Source organism: Lynx canadensis, chromosome A1, assembly GCF_007474595.2.
Source record: "Lynx canadensis isolate LIC74 chromosome A1, mLynCan4.pri.v2, whole genome shotgun sequence".
NCBI classification, from domain to species: domain Eukaryota; kingdom Metazoa; phylum Chordata; class Mammalia; order Carnivora; family Felidae; genus Lynx; species Lynx canadensis.
Genome location: NC_044303.2, coordinates 206,249,810 through 206,273,493, shown reverse-complemented (window position 1 = coordinate 206,273,493; position 23,684 = coordinate 206,249,810). Strand labels below are relative to the sequence as shown.

Genomic DNA, 23,684 nt, shown 5'->3' with positions numbered 1-23,684 from the left:
ATAAGCACCTGCTATCTGGCTTATATCTCTCTCCAATTTCTGTCAGATCTAGTGTACAGTCATAGGCAAGGAATTTCAGATAACTAGGTTTAATTAAAAAGATTTTGTTCCTCGCAATAAACTTTCAACTCTCCAATGCACCAGTAATTAAAAGGCTTTAGTGTACTTCACCCAGTGCATGGCACAAAAAGTATTATTTTTTGAATAAATGAATGGGAGGAAAATGAAAGGTCTACTGGAAATCCCAGATGGATTTCAAAAAAAGACAAACCCTACTATTTTAATTTAATCAAAATGAGTGCCAAATACATACAAAATGGATACACATTACGCCTTTAATAACAAGTTATATGCTTCTGGATCTTACTGTATAAGAAAATTTATAATTGTAGAAATAAAACCTCATTTTCACTTCATTTTTAATGCTCTACTTTCCTTCCCAGTTTCAAAGGAAGTTTGCACGTGTCACAGAAGCTTAATTAAGGAGCTGAAATTAATGATGAATATTCAAGCTTGTACAGTTGTCAGGTCTCCTTACATTGAATATAACTCAAATAAGGCATGTCACAGTGAATTCCAGGCCTGCCTCGGTACAAAGGGAGCAATCTGTGGGCCTCTGAAGAACATTTTTTGCAGGGAGCTCTTACTTTGTTCTCATTATTTGAGCAAGATCCACATCTGGTGTGAGCAAACTACTTGGATTTTAATGAACAACGAACTCCATTTTAGGAGGAATCAGGAATTTCAACTGACAGGACTAACAGAGACCTTTCATGGACTATCTGCTATATAAACAGGTAGCGTATGGTTAAGAGTGTGGGCTGGAGCCAAAGGGCCTGAGGGTAAAGTCTGGCTCTGCTCCTCCCGGGCTGTGCAAAGTTCCTGGGCCTGGGCTTCCCCAGCAGCCCTCCCACTATGGGGCTACCGCAACGGTTCAATGAGATCCAAGTGTCCAGCACTTTGCAAGCGCTCAATAAATGTTAGCTACCATTTGTTTACACAAAACCTATTTGACAATTCCACAGTCTACCAGGGAATTCTTTAGCTCTTATGTTCCTATAAGAAGTTAGACACGTGTTTATGCAGAAAATGGCCTAAACCCAATTGCTGAGACCGACAAAACTAATGAAACCACAAGACGTTTTTGGGGACACACCATACGGCTGGCCTAGGAAACTGGCACCGGGTGTATTCTTGCAGTGAGAACAATGTAGCTAGATGACTCCATTCACATTTAGCTCTAGCACATAACACAGATAAAGGAAAAAGAGAAAATGAGAGGCAAGAGATTAAAGAATGTCACAATTTCAGTATTCAACAATAGGTTAGCTATGAAGCCAACATATAACTAACTCCCACTTCAGGGCTCTATTCTAACCATGCCCGGCTGAGCCTTCCAATGTGGCATGGCGGCTGCATAGATTAACGATTCACAAAGGAGGAACAATTGCTGAGTTTTCAGCATTTAAAATTAATCCTAAAAAGAGAGGCAGTGTAGTGTGTGTGGCAGCAAAGAACACTGTGCGAAGAGTCTAAAGAGCCATTTTTTTTCATCTTATCTGCCATTTAATGGTCATTTGATGCCTTCAATTCTTTGTGCTGTAGTTTTCTGTATGGTTGCCTTGTCTTCCTCACCTGGTCACCGTAGGAATCACACAAATGTTCTCAAAGTGTCATAAACTAGGAGAGGTAGAATCTCCACACAAATATTTAGGGTCCGTGAGGTCTGCTTCATCCTTACCATTCTGCTTCTTTCTTTCTTCCCCAAGAAGAAATGCCAGAAAAGGCAGAGGAACAGATACCAAGTACAGCATTAAAAATGCTTTGACTAGTCCCGAGGGCTCCTGATTTCACTCGGTCCTTATTTGTGAACTTCATCAAAACCTTGATGAATCGCTAAATCTTCCTCTACCTGCCTCTCCACTTTTTCTCTGTCCCCCCCCTTGATCACTTACAGGCCTCATGGCAACACCGAGGAATTTACCTTTTTTTTTAAATGACTTAGGGCCATAGTACTTTGTATTACTTGCTTCGTGGTGATCTCTCTTTAATTCTTTTGATATTTGTGTAAAATCCTGGACCTAAATTCTTCAGTAACGAGTCTGGTTAAGTGATAATAAATCCCCCTGGTTATCACTACAGTAAGCTTCATGTTATCACAATAAACTTAATCCCAAATAACAAGCTCTCTGTTTCACAACATGATGATTTTTGCATTTGATGTCAGCATTTATTCACCTGAGGCAACAGAGCGTGCATGTAATAAGATTTTGCTTTACATAAAACGCTATTGCTCATCTTTTCTGTTAAGTGCTTATTTTAAATGTGGCTGCAACATATTTCTTCTTTTAGGAAACTTCTTTAGGGAAAGCCCTAATGACCAAGTACAAGAGAAAGCATGCTACCCAAAATACACACCACCACAAGCACCACATTCAAATGGCAACACTCTCCCTGTTCTTCAGGACTTGCTGTCTGAATATTATAATTCTAACTGAAGGAACTCCAACAGAGCTAGAGCTGTAAAATACCATGTGACTATCTAAGGACCACTACAGGCTGCTTTCTAGTCCCAAGATATGTACTTACACATTCCCAACATCGGTGAGCTCACTAGGAGAAGCACAGTGAGCAGAAGTATGTGAAGGGACTTACAAGACTTTGGGGAGATAAATAAAGGCATGATCAAAGGGAGAAGCAAGACATCTCAAGACTGCAGAATGAAACACACACATTTATAAGTCAGGAGAGAAGCAGAGTGAATTATGCCTGCCCTCTTAAAGCTTCAGGGCTTCCAGTAACTTGCTGAAAAGATGGGCTACGTAGGCTGAACTTTGTAAGAGAATATTCAGTACTTTGGAAGCACAATGAAACCTATGACAGATCGCTCTTTGGGCTTTTGCCAAAACATCAAAAGCCTGAATGTCACTGCCACTTGCCTTTTCTCTTCCCACTGGTCTCAATTCTTAAACCAGGTGAAAAAGCTTCTATACACCACACACACACACACACACACCCACACACCACCACAAATACAAACTATTCAGGAATGCTGTATCACAAAACACATGACTGTCCAATCACCATTATGACTGGTGAGGTACACAGAAAAGAAAAATGGGACTGGCTAATGAAAGACAATCAAGGTATGAAGGGTAAAAGGACAAGATGATATTACTCACACTGAATTCATAATCATGGGATATTTGGCCTTTACACAGCACCTATTTGCTAGGGATTCCAACAATCCACAAAGGACTCGAACAGAAAGACTCAGCTAGCTCTGAGAACAGTTGCTATTACAAATGGTGTTTCTATGTGGATGTAATAACTGTTTGTGGCTACAGGCACATTCTCAAGGGGAAGACTAACCAAATGAGATGATACATATAGCAAGGCATTTTTTCTGAAAACAGCCTTCGGGGCTTTGAGATCTTAGAATACAAGGCCATTTTTCTGAAATATAATATAAAAATCTTTATCATGGCCTTTTATTTCTCTCCAAAGACTGCATCCTATGATCTCCAGCCTAAGGATGGCACAGCCCAGGTATGAACAGGAATGATTTTCTCTTTCCATTCATGAATTGTTGTGGTACCTCAGAAAGCTTCTCTGTGAGTCAGTTTTCCATTGAAGAGTCATGGACAAAGTCTCAGAATTTAAAGTTATTAGCTTAATTAAATTCTATAAGACATTTTAAAGAGCTTTAGTTGGACTGTGTTCTGCTTTTCCCCCCCCATTATAACATTTTTTTTGGCAGGCATTTCTATCATTAATGAAGAAATAAAAAGGCAAAACCATGTAAGCATTTCTATTTTTTTAAGGTAAATTTTTTTCTAAACAGATCCTAGCCACAAAATAGTCTCATTAGCAAGTTATAAAATATTGACAAGCTTTTATAAATGAAAAATATTACACCAGCTGAAACTGTGTTAATTATAAATTATCCCAACAAAGAAATACTTTATTTACCTTGGGATACTTTTCAATGCTGTTGAAAAGTATTCTAAGAATGTTTCCCAGGGAAGAATTTTTTGTTTAAAAAAATCTTTCACATTTGTTGGCTTTTGGTAACACATTGGGTATAAAATAAATAGGACTAAGAAATCTCATTTACTTTTTATAATTCCTCCCACAAAAAATAAAGACAATGTAAAACTACATTCAAGATTTCTATATGATACCTTTGCTATCAGATATAGATTAGATGTTATCGAAAGATATTCACAAAGATTTATTCCCAATGTCATAACAATGACGATTCCCTTTATCCCTTCAGAATCCAGACCTCCTACTGTAATAAAAATAAAATCTAAACCTCTTTTAGAAATAGAGCTTTCGTTTATGTTCTCTAAAATAGGTACCCAAGCTTTGCTTGTTTCCAATAAATGACCACTATGACCGAATTTCCCTGCTTTTGTGCTTTGAAAGTTTTACCCTTAGGAAATATATCCAGTACACAATATTGAGAACAAAGTACTTTCTTTTATGTTGTTAGCGGTGATGGTACCTGTCAGACAAAAAAGGTTATTAAAAAAAAAAAACCCAAAAAAAACAAAAACGGAGGCCCAAAGGCAGGATACACGGGTTCTTGGCTTGCTTTTGCTCCAAATTTTCAACTTGACTTTTATCAGAATATTTAACCTCTAGGAAATTGTTTGTTTTTCTTTGCAAGGGAAACAATGAGACCTACCTCACAAGAGTATCATAATGATAAAATGTGGAGGCAGTAATCTTGCAACTGCTTTGAAAAACTTAAAGGTGCTCTACATGTTCAAAGTATTATTATTTGAAGAATTAATAAATTCAACAAGTTATTTATTGAGTCCTAATGGGCATCAGACATGATCTCTTCACCTGTTATAATTGATGGAGTCCCTGCCCTCATGGAACTTACATTCCAATGAAAAGGGGGATGAAGGTCAGGAGAGGGGGGACTTCTGTTTTATAGAACAGTCAGGGAAATGCTTCTGTGATATTGAGCAGAGACGTGCGTGAACTGAGGGAGCAAGCCATGCAGGTATCAGTGGAAGAGCATTCCAGGCATAAAGAATAACAAGTATTCTGCTTTGACCCACCAAAGCAAGGAGAGCCTTAGGGAAAATTTAAAAAGGGAGAGTGATCCTTGTGCAACCTGAAGCTTTCAGAAAAGGGCTGGTTTTAAATCCTGGTGCGGAGATGGCTCTGGTGAGGATGCGGTGCGGTGTGGTGTGATGAACACATGAACTGAGTGAGACTCTGAACTCTATCATACACCTGGACAAGTTTCTTAACCTGCCCACATCCCACTCTTACTGAAAAGGGTCCCTGAGAAGCTAGCGACATGAAGAATGTACAATGCCAAGCACAGGGCCTTGTAGCTAATAAGGACTCATACTGCTACTACTCTCCTTCATTTTCTTGCCATTCTTAGAGAGCAAGAAGGCCACGTCAAGAGATGAAGAGAAGCCTAAGAACAAAGGTAGTCAGACACCAAGAAAACTTTGCCTAGAAAGAAGAAAACAGGAAAAATGTCTGCTTCTATAAAAAGCTTTAGTGAGGGATTTCTAATGAAAAGTTTAAAGGATGATTTCTTTTCCTCTTTCAGAAATTTTGGCTGAGACAAAAGACTTTGGAAAAACAAAAAGAGAGAGAAAAGAGTTTGTTAAATACAGGCCTAACACTTTGAAAACAAATGCATGAAAAAAATCTAAAATGAGTCGGACTTCAGCATCTGTGCACCAACATTAAAGTAATAACAAAAGGGAAGTCAGAAATGTCTATTTATCCAAATAGACATTATGTTCCAGAAAAGATGTGGATTTGATTTGCATGCTTGGCATCCTTTTGCCTCTGAAACGAAGTATTTTGGATGCTTTCTCAAGGCATCTCTCAGAAGTCACCTGTGTGGGTTTCATTTCTATTGTTCCGTATTTATGCTCTACTGCCTAGTTTCCACTGTTTACAAACCAATTTAGGATATTTTCATATTTATTACACTTTTCACAACAGAACAATTTCATGGCACACATCACTCTGTAACAGAACTCCCTCATGGGAAGCAAGCTCCGTGCTCTCCCAAGATGCTGATGCTGCATCTCTAAATTAAAACAGGGCAGATGAACTAACACTTCCATTCAAATTAACAGGTCTCAAGGTGAGAACAGGTAGATTTTGTTTTAAACCTAAGAATCAGGGGCACTTGGGTGGCTCCGTCAGTTAAACATCTGACTCTTGATTTCAGCTCAGGTCATGATCTCATGGTTCGTGAGTTCAAGTCCTGCGCTGGGCTCCATGCAAACAGTGCAGACCACTTGGGATTCTCTCTCTCCCTCTATCTCTTCTGCCCCTCTCCTGCTCACTCACATGCTCTCCCTCTCTAAGTAAAAAATAAACATTAAAAAAGAAAAAACCCTAAGAATTATTTAAAAAAAAAAAAAAGGAGAATGAACAAAGGGCATAGATAATGAAGGGAGTACCACCCAGGATCAATTTTGCAAATCATCAGAAACCCACGGACTCAGCTTAGGAAAGCAATTAAGCTCAGTTAGTTTAAAGACACTGAGCTGGGAACAAGGAACAAAGTTGTACTGATTGCTCTATAGTTAGAACACTAGGCTTTGGAATCATAGATACCCAGTTCTAATCTCAGTGCCACTAGTTTAGTGACCTCAGGCAAGTTACTTAACCTCTCTGAAGCTGTTTTTGAAACCATAAGAAAATACCTGGATTAAGTTCATAAGCTTATACATGCAAATACACAGAGAGGGCTTAACATACTGTCGGAACACGGGAAGCTCGATAAATGGTAGTTATCATTATTGTAGGATGATGATATATCATCATCACCACGACCACCACCACCAAATGTAAGCTCCACGAGGTCAATGATCTTTGAGTAGTTTTGGTCATTGCCAAATTATAGAAGTACCTAACATTATAATCAGCACTCAGCAAATATTGAATGATACATCAAAATAAAGGTATCATACTTTACAGAATAAGGATATCTTTATCACCAAGTCCACCACTTTCTAACCCTTCCCAAAATGGCATCTCACAGCTTTGGTAAGAGACCACACCATGCATTTGAAAATAACTGTTGTTAAAAGGCCACATTCTGTTGTATTTTTCATTTGCAAGCACCGAGCAACCACTATAATCATCTTTAAACCTAAATCAAAACATCTGCTCTGACATATTTTCACTGAGTTTGAAGACTTTATGGCTTTAACTTTTATTGTGTAAGCAAAGTAAATAAAGACACCCCCCCCCGTTTGTTTCACTCAAAGTTAAAGAGCTGTCTAGCTGAATGACAATAAGTAACTACTTTTATTTGCAGCCTTTCTCTCTAAAATATAAATGCTATCAATTTGAATGATCCTGAGAAAGCAATAAAAAAACATGATTGCATGACCTGGAGTATGTACAGGATCTTGGCATACTGTGAATTTCCAAAAGCAGCACACATTACCTTTGCAGAATGCTCCATGGTGACCACCACTTTGGTCTTAGCACTGGACACGAGATCCATAGCCCCTCCCATTCCTTTCACCATCTTCCCCTACAAAACAGAAGTGGGAAATAAGATGTAACTCTCTTTCAATCCTTTAGTATGTGGCAGAATAAAATTAACTGGTAAGAATAAGTCACTGGAATAAATGAGCGAGAAAACCTCACTGATCTTTACTGCTTAGTACCAGAAGCTTTACAATATTAATATTGTTACTGTATTATTCTGTGATTGAAAGATAACTTCAGGACAAATACGATGATGTCAGTTTTATTACATTGTGGCTAACATTATTTTGTTGATGATATTAGCAATAAGACAATCAGTGGATGAGAAAAATATTAAGAACCTTTTCAGAATTCTGGCACTTTATTATGATTATAGTAATAGCAGACTGAAATCCACATACCCCTGACATCCACTTTCTTTTTAAACACAAAATCGGCACCACTGAGTCTTCAATTACAAACACTTTCTAAAGCACTCTCTTGGATTTCCTGCAGACTAAAATGCCATTACGTAGTAGGTTAAGACACTCATGGTGTTTCCCTAGTAATGATTAATATGAAAAGGTGGGTCTGTCTTTCTAAACTTGGCATTTATCTCACTCTTAGAAAATAAGCCAAACAAAACAAAAAAATATATTGCTGTCAAGCAAAAACAAAACAGAAGCAGAGTTCAGGGCCTCTCGCCGTTCCCATTCTATTTTTGTTCACCTGTCCATCTCCTCATTCATTAAACATTTATCAGCCACCTTCTGCACGCCGTACACTCTGAATATTTCCCACTGTCTGTTCTGTCTCCTGGTTACAGAGTTTGCGAAAAAGCAGGTGTTTCCAGAGATGATGAAATAAATTCTTCCTCAAGTACATGGAAGAGAAATGTCATCTAACATCAAAACCTCCTTAAAATTTTATTTTTAATCCGAGTCCTCTTGCTGATTTGACGGTAAACTCTTAGCTCCTTCCCCAAAATTTCATAGCTACAAGGAGATTAGGCAATGTACTCATACCTGGCTTTAAAACATAGAGGGCTCAAATCCTCTGATATCAAGAGCATTTTAGAGGTCAGTGCAACACTGCACGAACATGAATTCAATGTGCATTATGTAAAGGAAAGGATCAAGTGGTCAGGATGTCTTCGTGATTTGGAGCCTGCCACTAAATGAGATGGGTAGCAGCTGGCAATGGCTGGAGGGTGGCAGCGGGGAGCGGAGATGGAGAGCAGGAAAGACGCAGAAGGTACAAAGTCAGTCCGTCTTCAGACATGTAAGTTTGAAGTGAAACAATATCTATGTGGAAATGTGTAATATTATACTTCAATGAGCCATGCCATCATCCTTAGTTAGCTGCAGTTTTAATAAATTAGGTATATTATTTTCATAATATTTCTGTAGAGAACACCAATACCTTATGGGATGAAATATGAATAACATTTCTGTAGAGAAATATTTTCTCTACTATTATGGGACGAAGTATGAGTAATTTGGAGACAGAAGCAATGAATGTCTATCATTAACTCCAACACTAAGGAAGCTTGAGATTTTTAGAGCATCAAAAGACACTAAAGCAAGTCCATTACAAAATGTATTAATCTGTTGTGATAAGAACATCCAGCAAGTCTCAGCTTCCAGATAGTGTCCTTAGGAAGACTGTAAGGGTATAAGTGTTAGTAGAATGAAGAAGGCAAAGAAAACCAGAAACCAAGCTAGCATGTTAAAAACTTCTTGAATTAAAAAAAAAAAAAAAAAAAAAAGAATCCTTGAATTAGGATATACCAGAGGCAAAATTTCTCACCTGTGGCACAATGATTATAGGTAAAAGCTTATGCCAGTCTGTTACAAAAAGCTTGTCCAATTCAGGTGAATCTGATTTAGACATTTTTAATCATTGTCAATTATTTAAGAAATATTTATAGAGCACCTACTGAGTACAAAACACTGTGCTGGCAGGGATATAAAGAGCTATAGAACAGGGTAGAAGAACCGTCTCTTTGTCTTAAAAAGAACATTTCTTGGGATCTCATCAATATAAAAGCTTCTGCTGTCCAACTTCGGGTCAGGTCATGATCTCATGGTTTGTGAGTTCGAGCCCTGCATCAGGCTCTGTGCTGACAGCTCAGAGCCTGGAGCCTGCTTTGGATTCTGTGTCTCCCTCTCTCTCTGCCCCTCCCCCGCTCATGCTCTGTCTCTCAAAAATAAATAAATCTTAAAAAAAGTTAAAAAAAAAGATAAACTTCTGCCCAGTAAAGGAAACAATCAGCAAAACTAAAAAGCCACCAACAGAATGGGAGAAGATATTTGCAAATGACATCAGATAAAGGGTTAGTATCCAAAATCTATAAAGAACTTATCAAATAATCCAGTGAAGAAATGGGCAAAAGACATGAATAGATGCTTTTCTAAAGAAGACATCCAGATGGCGAACAGACACATGAAAAAATGCTCAACATCATTCACCATCAGGAAATACAAAGCAAAACCACAATGAGATACCACCTCACACCTGTCAGAATGGCTAAAATTAACAATTCAGGCAACAACAACAGATGTTGGTGAGGATGTAGAGAAAGAGGATCTCTTCTGCATTGCTCATGGGAATGCAAACTGCTGCAGCCACTCTGGAAAACAGTATGGAGGTTCCTCAAAAAGTTAAAAATAGAACTACCCTATGACCCAGCAATTGCACTACTAGGTATTTATTCAAGGGATACAGGTGTGCTGTTTGAAGGGACACATGCACCCTAATGTTTATAGCAGTGCTATCGACGATAGCCAAAGTATGGAAAGGGCCCAAATGTCCATCAACAGATGAATGGATAAAGAAGACATGGCGTATGTATGTGTGTGTGTACACACACACACACACACACACACACAATGGAGTATTACTCGGCAATCAAAAAGAATGAAATCTTGCCATTTGCAACAACGAGGATGGAACTAGAGGGTATTTATGCTAAGCAAAATTAGTCAGAGAAAGACAAATATCATATGACTTCACTCATGTGTGGAATTTAAGGGAAGCAAAAATAAATAAAAACAAGGAGGAGGACAAAACATAAGAGACTCTTAAATATAGACAACAAACTGAGGGTTAATGGAGGGGTTGTGGGTGAGGGAATGGGCTAAATGGGTAAGGAGAATTAAGGCGGGCACTTGTTGGGGGGTGCCGCCTGGGTGGCTCAGTCGGTTGAGCGTCCGACTTCAGCTCAGGTCATGATCTCGCGGTTTGTGAGTTCAAGCCCCGCATGAGGCTCTGTGCTGACAGCTCAGAGCCTGGAGCCTGCTTCAGATTCTGTGTCTCCTCCTTTCTCTGCCCCTCCCATGCTCATGCTCTATCTCTCTCTGTGTCTCTCAATAATAAATAAACGTTAAGAAAAAAATTTTTCTTTTTAATTTTTTTTTTAATGTTTATTTATTTTTGAGAGAGAGAGAGACAGAGCGTAAGCAGGGGAGGGGCAGAGAGAGAGGGAGACACAGAATCGGAAGCAGGCTCCAGGCTCCGAGCTGTCAGCCCGGAGCCCGACGGGGGCTCGAACTCACAGACTGTGAGGTCATGACCTGAGCTGAAGTCGGCTGCTTAACCGACTGAGCCACCCAGGCGCCCCCCAATTTTTTTTTTTAAAAAGTAGGGCAGGGGCGCCTGGGTGGCGCAGTCGGTTAAGCGTCCGACTTCAGCCAGGTCACTCGCGGTCCGGGAGTTCGAGCCCCGCGTCGGGCTCTGGGCTGATGGCTCAGAGCCTGGAGCCTGTTTCCGATTCTGTGTCTCCCTCTCTCTCTGCCCCTCCCCGTTCATGCTCTGTCTCTCTCTGTCCCAAAAATAATAAACGTTGAAATAAAAGGCCCAGTCACCTCCTTACAAATTGAAGCGGAGGCCGGTTTATTAAAAAAATAAATAAATAAAATAAAATAAAAAGGAGGGCACTTGTTGGGATGAGCACTGGGTGTTATACATAGGGGATGAATCACTGGAATCTACTCCTGAAATCGTTACTGTACTATATGGTAACTAACTTGGGTGTAAATTAAAAAAAATTAATAAATGGGTGTGGGTGAAGGGGGAACGGAAGGAAGGTGGTCAAAAGGGCAAACTTCCAATTATAAGATAAATAAGTACTAGAGATGTAAGGTACACATGATGACTATAACTAATACTGCTGTATGATATATAGGAAAGTTATTAAGAGTGTAAATCCTGAGTGTTCTTATCACAACGTTTTGTTTTTCCTTTTCTCCTTTCTTTATTGTGTCTATAAATGATGGATGTTAGTCTGAAAGTACTGTGGTACTCATTTCACAATATATGTACATCAAATCATTGTGCTATATGCCTTATACTGTGATGTATGTGAACTATTTCTCATAAAACTGGAAAAAAAGAAACTTAAAAAGAAACAGTCTTGTGGACTCAATGTAAAGGAGTAGCCTTTATCACTCAATGAGATTCTGATGTTTTATCTTCAAAGCAGCACATGCTACAAATTTCAAAGCACTATATTGATACTGAAAATCTGTTTCCAAGAGTGAAGAATACACCAGATTTGGCGCAGAATACCTAAGATCTATTCTATTAACCCACTGTACAACATTGGCAAATTCTCTTTAATTGTCTCTGAATCCATTATCTATAAACCAAGACTAAGAATATCCATCCACCCAATCATAAAGCTGTTATGAGGAGTGCATGAGACAATGCATGGAAAATTATGGAGTAAATAAAATTTACAAATTCATTGACTTATCTTGTCATCTAGTCTATTCGGTTTACTGAGTGTCTAGTATGAGCCTGGCACTGTTCTGGGTACCCGAATTACAGATTATCATAACAGGCCTTTTTTCCTCATAAATTTCATCATCTGAGGGAGGAAGAGCATTGGGAGTAATTATGGGGACTTGGACCAAACTTCCTTCCTCTACAAGAAGCAGTACCACGGTTCCCTCATCCCCAAGAACCTAGTGTTAATCTCCTCTTCCCTGCATCCTTGCTATCTAGTATAATTGTATCACAGTGAATTTCAACCTTTTTTTCATTATAGGTGCTTGGGTGAGTGAGGAGCGAATGGGTTAAACTAACATGGGCATGTTCAGGTCCTAGCAGAGCACTCGAGGATACAAGTGCTAACTGTGCCTGGCTGGGGAAGCAGAGGCGGGAAGAGGCAGGCAGCTCAGGGGGATTTCACAGAAGAGATGTTTCACAACAGCAGTCTTACCAGATGGCAAAAAGAACAGCGTCGCCTAATAGAAAGCATTTCTAGCAAGTTAACAGGTAAACCTTCAAATATTTGGCTTTCCTATTTTTTAAAGTAAGTTCATTGTATTGGAAAAAGAAAATAACATATTTCCTTCCATTTCAACTCCCAGAAGATTTCTGAGACAGAGTCAATTACTAAATGAAAACAATTCGTTCTACCTATACCGGCAGAAAGAAACAGGGTTATATGAGACATGCTCTCCAATGCAAGTGGGAAATTCATCACCGTCCTTCAACCCACCTTAGCAGCCACTCTTTTGGGACTCAATTACTTGCGTTTCCTGGTTCTGTACTGCAGGGGGGGTGGCCATGTGCCTGAGCTCTAGACAGTGGAAGGAGGGAGATGATATCTGTGGTTTCCAGCCTCTGGCCCGTAAACACTTCTCACATGAAAGCCCTCATGCCCTTTTGCCTTCTGGAATCTGGACACTGGCATCCAAGGTGACCTTGGAAGATGCTAAGCTTCCTTCAGGGCCCTTCAATGACCGCGTGCAGCAGAGCCCACTTACCCAGAAACACGCTGCACCGTTCAATATAAGTGAAAAATAAACGCATAGGGTGCTAAGCCACTGAATTTGAGAGCCCTATTTGTTACAGCAGCTCGTGTGACTAATATAATGATGTGGTGACCAAATGAATTCTATAGAGGGGATAGAACTGAGTATAGAATTAGAACTGTTTCACAGCATGGAGGTTCCTCAAAAAATTAAAAATAGAACTACCCTATGACCCAGAAATAGCACTACTGGGAATTTATCTGAAGGATACAGGAGTGCTGATGAATAGGGGTACATGTACCCCCAATGTTTATAGCAGGGCTCTCAACAATAGCCAAATCGTGGAAAGAGCCTAAATGTCCATCAACTGATGAATGGATAAAGATGTGGTTTATACCACAATGAGATACCACCTTATACCTGTCAGAATGGCTAACATTAACAACTTAGGCAATAACAGATGTTGGTGAGGATGTGGAGAAAGAGGATCTCTTTTGCACTGCTAGTGGGAATGCAAGCTGGTGCAGCCACTCTGGAAAACAGTATGGAGGTTCCTCAAAAAGTTAAAAATAGAACTACCCTATGACCCAGTAATTGCACTACTAGGTATTTATGCAAGGGTACGCTGTTTCCAAGGGGCACATGCACCCCAAATGTTTATTAACAGCACTATCAACAATAGCCAAGTATGGAAAGAGCCCCCAAATGGCCATCGCTGGATGAATGGATAAAGAAGATGTGGTATACATACACAATGGAGTATTACTTGGCAATCAAAAAGAATGAAATCTTGCCATTTGCAACTATGTGGATGGAAACTAGCGGGTATTATGCTAAGCAAAATTAGTCAGAGAAAGACAAATATCATATGACTTCACACATATGAGGACTTAAAGATACAGAACAGATGAACATAAGGGAAGGAAGCAAAATAATATAAAAACCAGGCGGAGGGAACAAAACATAAGAGGCTCTTAAATATGGAGAACATACAGAGGGTTACTGGAGGGGTTGTGGGAGGAGGGATGGGCTAAATGGGTTAAGGCGTACTAAGGAATCTACTGCTGAAATTATTGTTGCACTATACGGTAACTAATTTGGATGTAAATTTAAAAATTAAAAAAAATTTTTTTAAAAGAATAAAAAAAAAGATGTGGTTTATATATACAAAGGAATACTACTTGGCAATGAGAAAGAATGAAATTCTGCCATTTGCAACAACATGGATGGAACTGGAGGGTATTATGCTAAGTGAAATAAGTCAGTCAAAGAAAAGACAGATACCATGTTTTTACTCATATGTGCAACTGAGAAACTAACAGAAGGCCATGGGGAAGGGAAGGGGAAAAAATAGTTTCAACAGAGAGGGAGGCAAACCATAAGAGACTCTTACATACAGAGATCAGACTGAGAGTTGATGGGGGCAGAGGAAAAGGAGGAAAGGGGCGATGGGCATTGAGGAGGGCACTTGTTGGGATGAGCGCTGGGTGTTGTATGTAAGCGATGAATCATGGGAATCTACCTCCCAAACCAAGAGCACACTGTATACACTATATGTTAGCCAACTTGACTAATATAATTTAATAAATTATATTTTTTTAAAAAGAGCTAACTGATTCAGCTACACAACAGAGGAGGGAGCAGACCTTTGAGGGGGACGTTTTACCACTGCTCCTTGAAGGAGGGGACTAGGCAAGATACTGAAATTTACTTCTGTATCCAAATGTCCAACACAAGCTTGCCATTTTACAGAGATGAGATACAGACCTCACTGCCATCTCCAGCTCCCTCCCCCAAATCCAACATCCTATTCGACATACAAAACAAGAAGCTGCTAAGCAGTGAAGTTATGAAGCTAAAAATGTACCTTTAAATAAATCACAAGAGGGAAAGTGATTCTCCGAGAAAAACAGGCCTATGCTGAAGAAGAGGACTCTGGGCATGATTGAAGCACGGGGCCAGGGTGACACAAAGTACGGCTTTTCTTAAAAATCTCATCAGCAAACATACATTTCTTGAATGGTGCAACTTTAGTTCTGAAATGTATTCTGGTATCATAATGGAGAGATGATTGCTGGATACTCATTCTCATGGCCGACTCATCTTTGTGCAGTTGAAGACTGGCTCCGGTATCAAGTATGCGAAGAACACAGCAGTATGATGACTTAGAAATGCTGCATGCTATATTATGACACACTTACAGAGCTCTTCTGAAAAGACACTAGCTCAAGTATTATCCTCAATTCATGAATATTTGCTCAAAATCTATTACAAACTGGGTACCAAATAGGAATTAGGAATAGAAGAAGAATGAATATGGTTATCTACCTTTTTTCTAGAAAATAGATTTAAACTGAAAGCAATATTTGAATATATTTTACTTACTTTAATCCTATTCCCTAATATGAGAATTTGAAAGAAAGTAAAAGAAATGTTAATAATATAACATTAAAAAATAAACCTCAATGCAACAAAGTACAAATATTAAATTGCACTCCCAAAATACAGTAATTCAAGTTCTACATGTGACATTTGGTGATGTTTTAAGGTTTTTACAAAAAGGTAAAGCGAATACAGTGAACAGTTGTGTGAAATGCTGTTTAAAACACAATATAAAACATACTGAAAATGATTCTTGCCACCTTACCATTAGTGTGTGTGTGTGTGTGTGTGTGTATGTGTGTATATATACACATATATACGTAGTAATGGCTGATTTGCAGATTTGTTGCCTATATCTGTTCTTAAGTGAGAAACAATGTACAATATACAGAAACAATTTTTAAAACCTTTTAAATTAATGCTATGTGCCTCACTGGAAAATGTTAATTGACTGGAAGAAAAAGGGAAAGATAACTGTAGAGTGATTTATTAATAAAACTAGGGCTTGCTGCTCAATATTAAACACCAGAACATTAAGTACACACCTCAATCCAAATGTAAGCCTCTTTATTTCTGTCTCACTTCCCCATTATTAAAAAAAAAATGTTCTAAGAAAGAAAAGGACCTCTAAAAATGCTCCCTTGCTAAAGAGTATAGGAGTGAGGGAAAATAAATATAATATCAGTATTTGTTTAAACATAAAGGAGAGGTTATAACTCGGTTTTAGAGAAAATAAAAGATACATAATTTGTCTTAGTTTTGCCTACTTGTAACAAAGTTACAGTAGTAATATTTCTCTTTTCTGTTCTATACTTTGTATTCAAAACCAAGAAAAATGTGATTTTCCTTTCAAGGATTAATTGTATTTCCCAGGACGGGTGGAGTGATCATGTAAACCAGCTAATATGGAGCTAGAAATATAATTACAGTCTCTATTGCCAGGTAAAGTAACAAAATTGCTCCTAACAAATATCAGTTATCAATCATTGTATGGGCTAAAAGAAGAGCATGTCAAAAAGCAGCACTTGGACAAACTCAAACTTCATTTTAGTAAGCTCTCTTATTCCTGTTCTGTCGGGGACTTTGTTTCATCAACTACCCCCTTGCTCTGATTTTTCCATCCCCAAGCCCTTCTCTAGCTCCTCTCTGTTGATACCTCAATGCACTAAAATCTGGTTTCTGCCTTGACTATGCCTTTGAAATGAGAATTACTCAATCAGGTCTCTAACATTTAACCATCTGATGCCTTGTGGGTTTACTTTACTGTATTCCTGGACCTATCGACTACATTTTACACTATTTTTCACCAACTTCTTGAAATGCTCTACTCATGGGTTTCCATGATACAATATTCCCCTGGTCCTCCTACTTCAGGGTTTGTCAAGCTCCTTTTTAGCACCCTTTTTCCCATCCCAGCTTTTGTGTGTTGCCAACTTAAAGCTCTGTCCTTGGCCTACTGCACTTGTCATTTTCTCTGAGAGTGACTTCATCTGCTCTTATGATATAAGATGTGATATATATATGATATATGATATGAGTAAGCAGAGTTTATATCATAAGAAAATGCTCCTAAAGCATTTTCAGCTCAAATCCTTCCTCTGAGTCTCAGACTTCAATATCCAAAAGTTTCCCAGTCATCATGTGGCACAATCTGTCAACTGATCTCCCAAGTAATTTCCTCTTGTTCCTGGGCTCAGTTAGGCTACTTTTTCCAGCCTTCCTTGAGGTTAGGGTTGGTCATGTGAATAGGTTCTGGCCAACAGAAAGTGGGTGAAAGTGACAAATAATAATTCCAGAGTTGGACTATAAATGCTTGCAAGAATTTGGGTGCCTGGGTGGCTCAGCTGGTTAAGTGTTTGACTTTGGCTCAGTCATGATCTCACTGGGCTCTAGGCTGTAAGCACACAACACTCTTCAGATCCTTTCTCTCTCTTTCTCTCTCTCTCTCTCTCAAACTTCCAAAAACTATGGTCCATGTTCTTCCCCTTTCTGCAAACTATCTGTTGAAAATAGTAGAGCCACAGATGGAAGGAATGTCAGTCCCCAAATTACTGCATAGAAGAGAGCTTCTTGCCAATCAGAGATACTAATCTTGATTCTGTGTAAGAAACAAAAACTTCTTTATGTTAATTATTACATACCTCAGCTCAGTATGGTCCATGTTAATTAAGTATTTTTATCAAAGCAAATCTTATTTACCTACTAAGTCCTGATCTCAGTTACTGGCCAACCATCCACATCAAGGTCCAACCAGAAACTTCCTTATCTCTTGCCTGTCCTTCGTTATCTATGTGCAATCAGCCATTCAATTACAAAGAACTCCAATTTTTCCACTATTTCTTGAACTTGAACTTTTCTCACCCAAGATTCTTGTGATTTCTCCCTGAGTATTGCAATAACATCTCTACTGCCAGCCTATGTCCAGCCTTATCCCTCCCCAACCTTTCCAACCCACATGAAAATAATCTCTCTCAAATGAACGTTTTATGTTACTCCTCTGCTAAAACCTTTCACTAGTTCCCAGTGTGCTTCAGTTGGGATACAAGGCCTGTGACAACCTGGCCTCAACCCTCACTCATTTCCTCACACTCTAGTATCCTGTTTCTGTGCCAGGAATAGTGAGTTGCTTGTGCACAGCACATGGCTTCATGTTATGCCATAAGGTCCCACCCTCCTTCTATAAAGTGTACACCAGCTTACTCTTTGTGTGTCAAATCACGATTACTTCTTCGAGGAAGTATCCACATGCCTCTACCCTAGCCCACCAACTAGGTGTGATCAGGGACCTCTCTTGGGTGCTCTCACAGCATCCTTTCTTATCCCTATTGTAGAATCTGCCAAGTGATCTGCATGAAGATCAGGGTTGGTGTTCCACTGGCAGGTAGTGGCCGGGCCATATAGGTAGTTATAACTTAAATTCTTCCTTATGAGAGGCATGCTATCCCCTCTCTGAGCAAGCTCTCCCCAACTCCACCACCATCTAGCATCTGAAAATACAACAGCGGGCCTCCAAGACCCTATCTGGCTATGACTACCTGCTGTTCTGATTGAGCACATCTATGCAGATTAATCAGTGCCTCTAACACTAAAGAAATCAATTAAACTCAAATAGAAAAAGTGAGTTCTGTTTCTAGCTATTAACTACTCTGAATTTCCCATTTTGTAAAAATATAAATACCACTCAGTAGGGTCTCCATAGTTCACTTATGAAACCTCATCACTCCAAGTGAAGAAATAAATCGCAAGCATATAAAATTGATTGCAAGTCGTTAACTCCACCTTTGTATAGGAGATTCGTAAGCATTTATTAGGTGAATAGTTAGAAGTATGAAACGCTCCTATTTTCTTTTCCTAAGTTATAAGAAATGTGTGACTAGGTTTCTTCTGGTTATAAATGAGGCACTTTGGATAGGTTAACTTCTTTGTACAAGATCAGATAGACTAACAGTCCATTCTATTTTTTGGATTAATAAATGGATTGGAGAAAAACTGTGTTATTCTTAGCTCTGCTTTCAAGCTATAATTTCAGTTTTCACAGAGTCAATTGCTAATTCTACAGAGATGAAAACATCAAACAACCTGGTTAAGTGAGTTCACCTTGTTTTATCAGGCCTCCTACAGAAGACATCGATGGAAAGAACTTGAGCAAGTGCTCTAGGATACATATAAGGGAATCTGCTTTTACTTAAAATGATAAAGGATTACTACATATAAATAAGTTATTTAATTGAATTTATTAAATACAACTAAGTACTGGAGCTTCTTGTCTTGTACATTATCCAGAAACAGAATAAGTGCAATATTTAAAATCCAAGGATAAATTATTTTCTGCATTAACAATTCTTCCTTCTCTTGGGTCACTGACAGAATGGTTTTAGAATCACATGAAATTGCCACATGTGACCATGTATCACCTACAAACACAGGAATTTCATATGGTTGGTTCAAACTAATGTTATAATGATGGGAAACAGATTTCATTTACTATCACACAGAATTTATTTCAAAGGCTTATATTATTTTTAGGAGATCTCTAGATAATCACAACAAATATGTCCGCTAAAATACAAATTAAAAGGTAACAATCATTTTATTTACCTTCAAGGGATGAAGTATGTCAATTCCTTCATAACTCATTCACATGGACTACAAAACTATTACTATTTCTTTGGGAAATAGAAAATGGGTATTCTCAGAAATTTTATTTTCTGATTCTTGAAACGGGACGTGGGTTAGTTGGGATGAAGGGGAAGGTGTGCGGACAAGAACCGTGGGGTGAAGCATGCTTGCTCAATCGCCTCCTCCCACCATCTGCAAGCTGTAAGGCATAGAGTTACAGAGTTATTGTAATTACACTGCCATCTCTCACAGCTGGATGGAACTCCCAGAGAGACATATAGTGACTGAAGGAACATTATTAAGGAATACATCAAAATAATTACCGTGGTTTTAATCCACAGTAGCAAAGATAAAAAAAATTATGTAAAAGATCGTTTAAAAGTAAAAAACAAAACAAAAAACCACTTAAGAGCAGTTGTGAAAGAGTATGCTATGTATATTAAATGTGGATGCCCTATTAAGCAAGCATTAGAGGGTTAGATGGAAGAGCATAAGACCATTTTGACTCTATTAGTAAGGACTCTGTTTATCCCCAAGATGTCCTCCAGATTCAGCTGATGACCCAGTTCAATGACTGCCGCGTACCTCCTGGGAGCTAACAGCTATGAACATTCATAGCAAACTGATAACCCTTTGGTCATTAGTGAAGAGTCTTTTAAGTTTTTTCCTCCTGGGCAAGACCTGATCTGTAACATGGGGACCGGATGCCTCTGACATGTGAAGAAAAGTCTCACCTCTGGTTTTCTCAGAAAGCATACTCCACCTCAGGACTAAGGTAACCATGGGCAACATCATTCCACAGAGATTTCAATCCTAGGACCAGTATGAGGTCTGACCCGGAAAGGGAGAAGCACAGCATCTTTGTGAGAATGACCCCCCTCTAGGGATAGAGAAAGCTAAGGAGCCATGCCCCTGTGTGGGTGGGTGGGGAGAGTGGTCCTAATATCTTAGGCATCAGAAATCAAAAGCACAATTTTTCCTTTGAGGACCCTAGATCTGAAAGTACATAAAAGGTGAATTGGCTCCCCCTTGAACTGGGGAGAATCAGGTGGAAACAAAACACTTTTTCAAACTCTAAAATAGGTCAAGAGAGCTACTTCAAGGAATTTGCCCAAAGTTAGTATTCTTGAAAGATATATAAAAGGTGATATTACAGGAGCATTAATTTCTACCTTCTATCTTTTCAAGCCAACTATGCCAGAGCCAGCTCTTAGATGACTAAAAAAAAAAAGAGAGAGAAAGAGGGATGACAGATGAAAAATAATGCTGAGAATAAAATGAAAAGTGAGGGGCGCCTGGGTGGCTCAGTCAGTTAAGCATCTGACATGGGCCCAGATCATGATCTCACGGTTCGTGAGTTTGAGCCCTGCATCAGGTTCTCTGCTGACAGCTCAGAGCCTGGAGATTCCCTCGGATTCTGTGTCTCCCTCTTTCTCTGCCCCTCTCCTGCTCCTGCTCTGTCTCTCAGTCTCTCAGTCTCTCAAAAATAAATAAATGTTAAAAAAAAATTTTTTTTAATGAAAAGTGAAGTGTTTTAAAGACAAGTAACAAAAAAAACCTTTTGGGAAGATAGTGGTAATGTAGAAATCAAAATACTGAGAATCAAATAAAGAATAAAAAACTATTCTTTTGAAGTACAATACAGAGAAAGAGCAGAAGAGGTAGAAATAGAAACAAATAAACTGTAATTCATTTCTTGATATGCCAGTGTTTTAACTCCCTAAACTGCATAAGTTGATGTTGTGATAACTACTTATCCATAAGACTAGAGATGATATTACATACATGACAAAACAGTATGAAAAACCAACGTGTGAGTAAAAAAACTTGATTATTTCAGACACACTTTATATGGAGCCTCAGTTGAGGGGTGTTTTAAATCTAGTACATTCTCTGGAGAGTAGCAAGAGCCACAGTAAGTGAGAAGAATTTCGTTGCTTTTATGGTTACAACACCCGGTGGCAGACATGACTTCATTCACATTCACCTGGAACTCACGCGTGGCAAACACTCGGAGCTGGGGTCTACCTGCTAAAAATTATTTTTATTCCCAAGAATGCTGTTTCTTAGGCCCAGTATTTAGAAGGAAATAGTCTCTTGATAATCACCTTGACACAGAGCTATTCAGGAAGGAGTTGCTTTTTTCCTCTAACCTCAGGGAAGCAGTTTATCTTTATTATTCAAAACTGTGTGAGTATGGTTAGTACAAGCATACCTCATTTTACTGCACTTTTCACATGCTGTGTTTTTTACATAGTGAAGGTGCATGTCAGGCCTGCATTGAACAAATCTACTGGAGCCATTTTTCCAACAGCATTCTCAGCTTGTGTCTGTTTTACATTTTGGTAATTCTTGCAATACTTCAAACTTTTGCATTATTGTTATGGTGATCTATAATCTTTGATGTTACTGTTGTAATTGTTTTTGAGGTGCCATGAGTCCTACCCACATGAGATAATGACCTTATTTAATGCTGTAGGTGTTCTGACCATTCCACCAGCTAGCCATTCCCCCATCTCTCTTCCTCTCCTAGGTCTCCCTATTCCGAGACACCACAATATTGAAACGAAGACAATTAATAACTCCACAATGGCCTCTAAGTGATCAAGTGAAAACAAGAGTCACACATCTCTCACTCTAACTCAAAAGCTAGAGATAAGCTTAGTGAGGAAAGTACGTTGAAAGCTGAGACAGGACAAAAGCTAGGCCTCTTGTGCCAGTTAGCCAAGATGTGAATGCAAAGAAAAAGTTCTTGAAGGAAATTAAAGTGCTAGCCCAGTGAACACACAAATATGAAAGTAAAACAGCCTTACTGCTGATATGGACAATGTTTTAGTGGTCTGGATAAAAGATCAAACCAGCCACAACATTCCTCTTAAGCGAAAACCTAACCCAGAATAAGGCCCTCTCTTCCATTCTATGAAGGCTGGGAGAGGTGATGAACCTGCAGGAGAAAAGTTCGATGCTAACAAAGGTTGGTTCATGAGACTTAAGGAAAGAAGCTGTCTTCGTAACATCAAAGTGCAAGGTGAAGCAGCAGCAAGTGCTGATGTAGAAGCTGCAACAATCCAGATCTAGCTAAAGATAAAAAATGGAAGTGGCTACACTAAACAACAGTCAATGTAGACGAAACAGCCTTCTCTTGGAAGAAGATGCCATCTAGTACTTTCATAGCTAGAGAGAAAAAGCCAATGCCTGGCTTTACAGCTTCAAAGGACAGACTGACTCTCTTGTTAGGGGCTAACACAGCTGGTGAATTTAAGTTGAAGCCAATGCTCATTTACCAATTTCAAAAATCCTAGGGGCCTTAAGAATTATGCTAAATCTATTCTGCCCGTGTTCTATAAATGGAGCAACACAGCCTGGATGATAACACATCTGTTTGCAACATGGTTTACTATGTATTTTAAGCCTACTTTTAAGACCTACTACACAGAAGAGAAAAAAGAAAGAAAAAGGTTCCTTTTAAAATATCACTGCTCACTGACAATGCACCTGGTCACCCAGGAGTTCTGATGGAGATGTGTAAGACAAGACTGGGGCACATTCTACAGGACATCTGGCCAATACTTCTGAAAACTATCAAAGTCATGAAAAACAAGGAAAGACAGAAACTTCACAGAGAAGTCTTTCTCTCAGAAGAAACTGTCTTCTCCCAGAGGAGACTAGGGAAATGGGACAATTAAATGTAATGTGGTACACTGAATTGTATCCTAGAAAAGAGAACGCTAATAAAAAAATTGATAGTAATGTACCTGAAAGATTTATACAATGCAAACTATAAAACATTGATGATGAAACAAATTAAAGACACAAATAAATGGAAAGGCATGCCCTGTTCATGAACTGGAAGTCCCAAAGCAATCTTGAGAAAGAACAAAGCTGAATTTGTTCTCCTGAAATCCCTCCCTGATTTCAAAATATATTACAAAACTATAGTAA

General features: G+C 38.8%; 1 protein-coding gene across 1 annotated transcript in view; it reads right to left on the bottom strand.

Moving 5' to 3' along the window:
- Nucleotides 1-23,684, bottom strand: part of OXCT1 (3-oxoacid CoA-transferase 1) — a 137,292-nt gene that overhangs the window by 18,044 nt on the left and 95,564 nt on the right. The window contains 1 exon segment of the mRNA XM_030330595.1: nt 7,454-7,543. Coding sequence (XP_030186455.1) covers nt 7,454-7,543 — 90 coding nt within the window.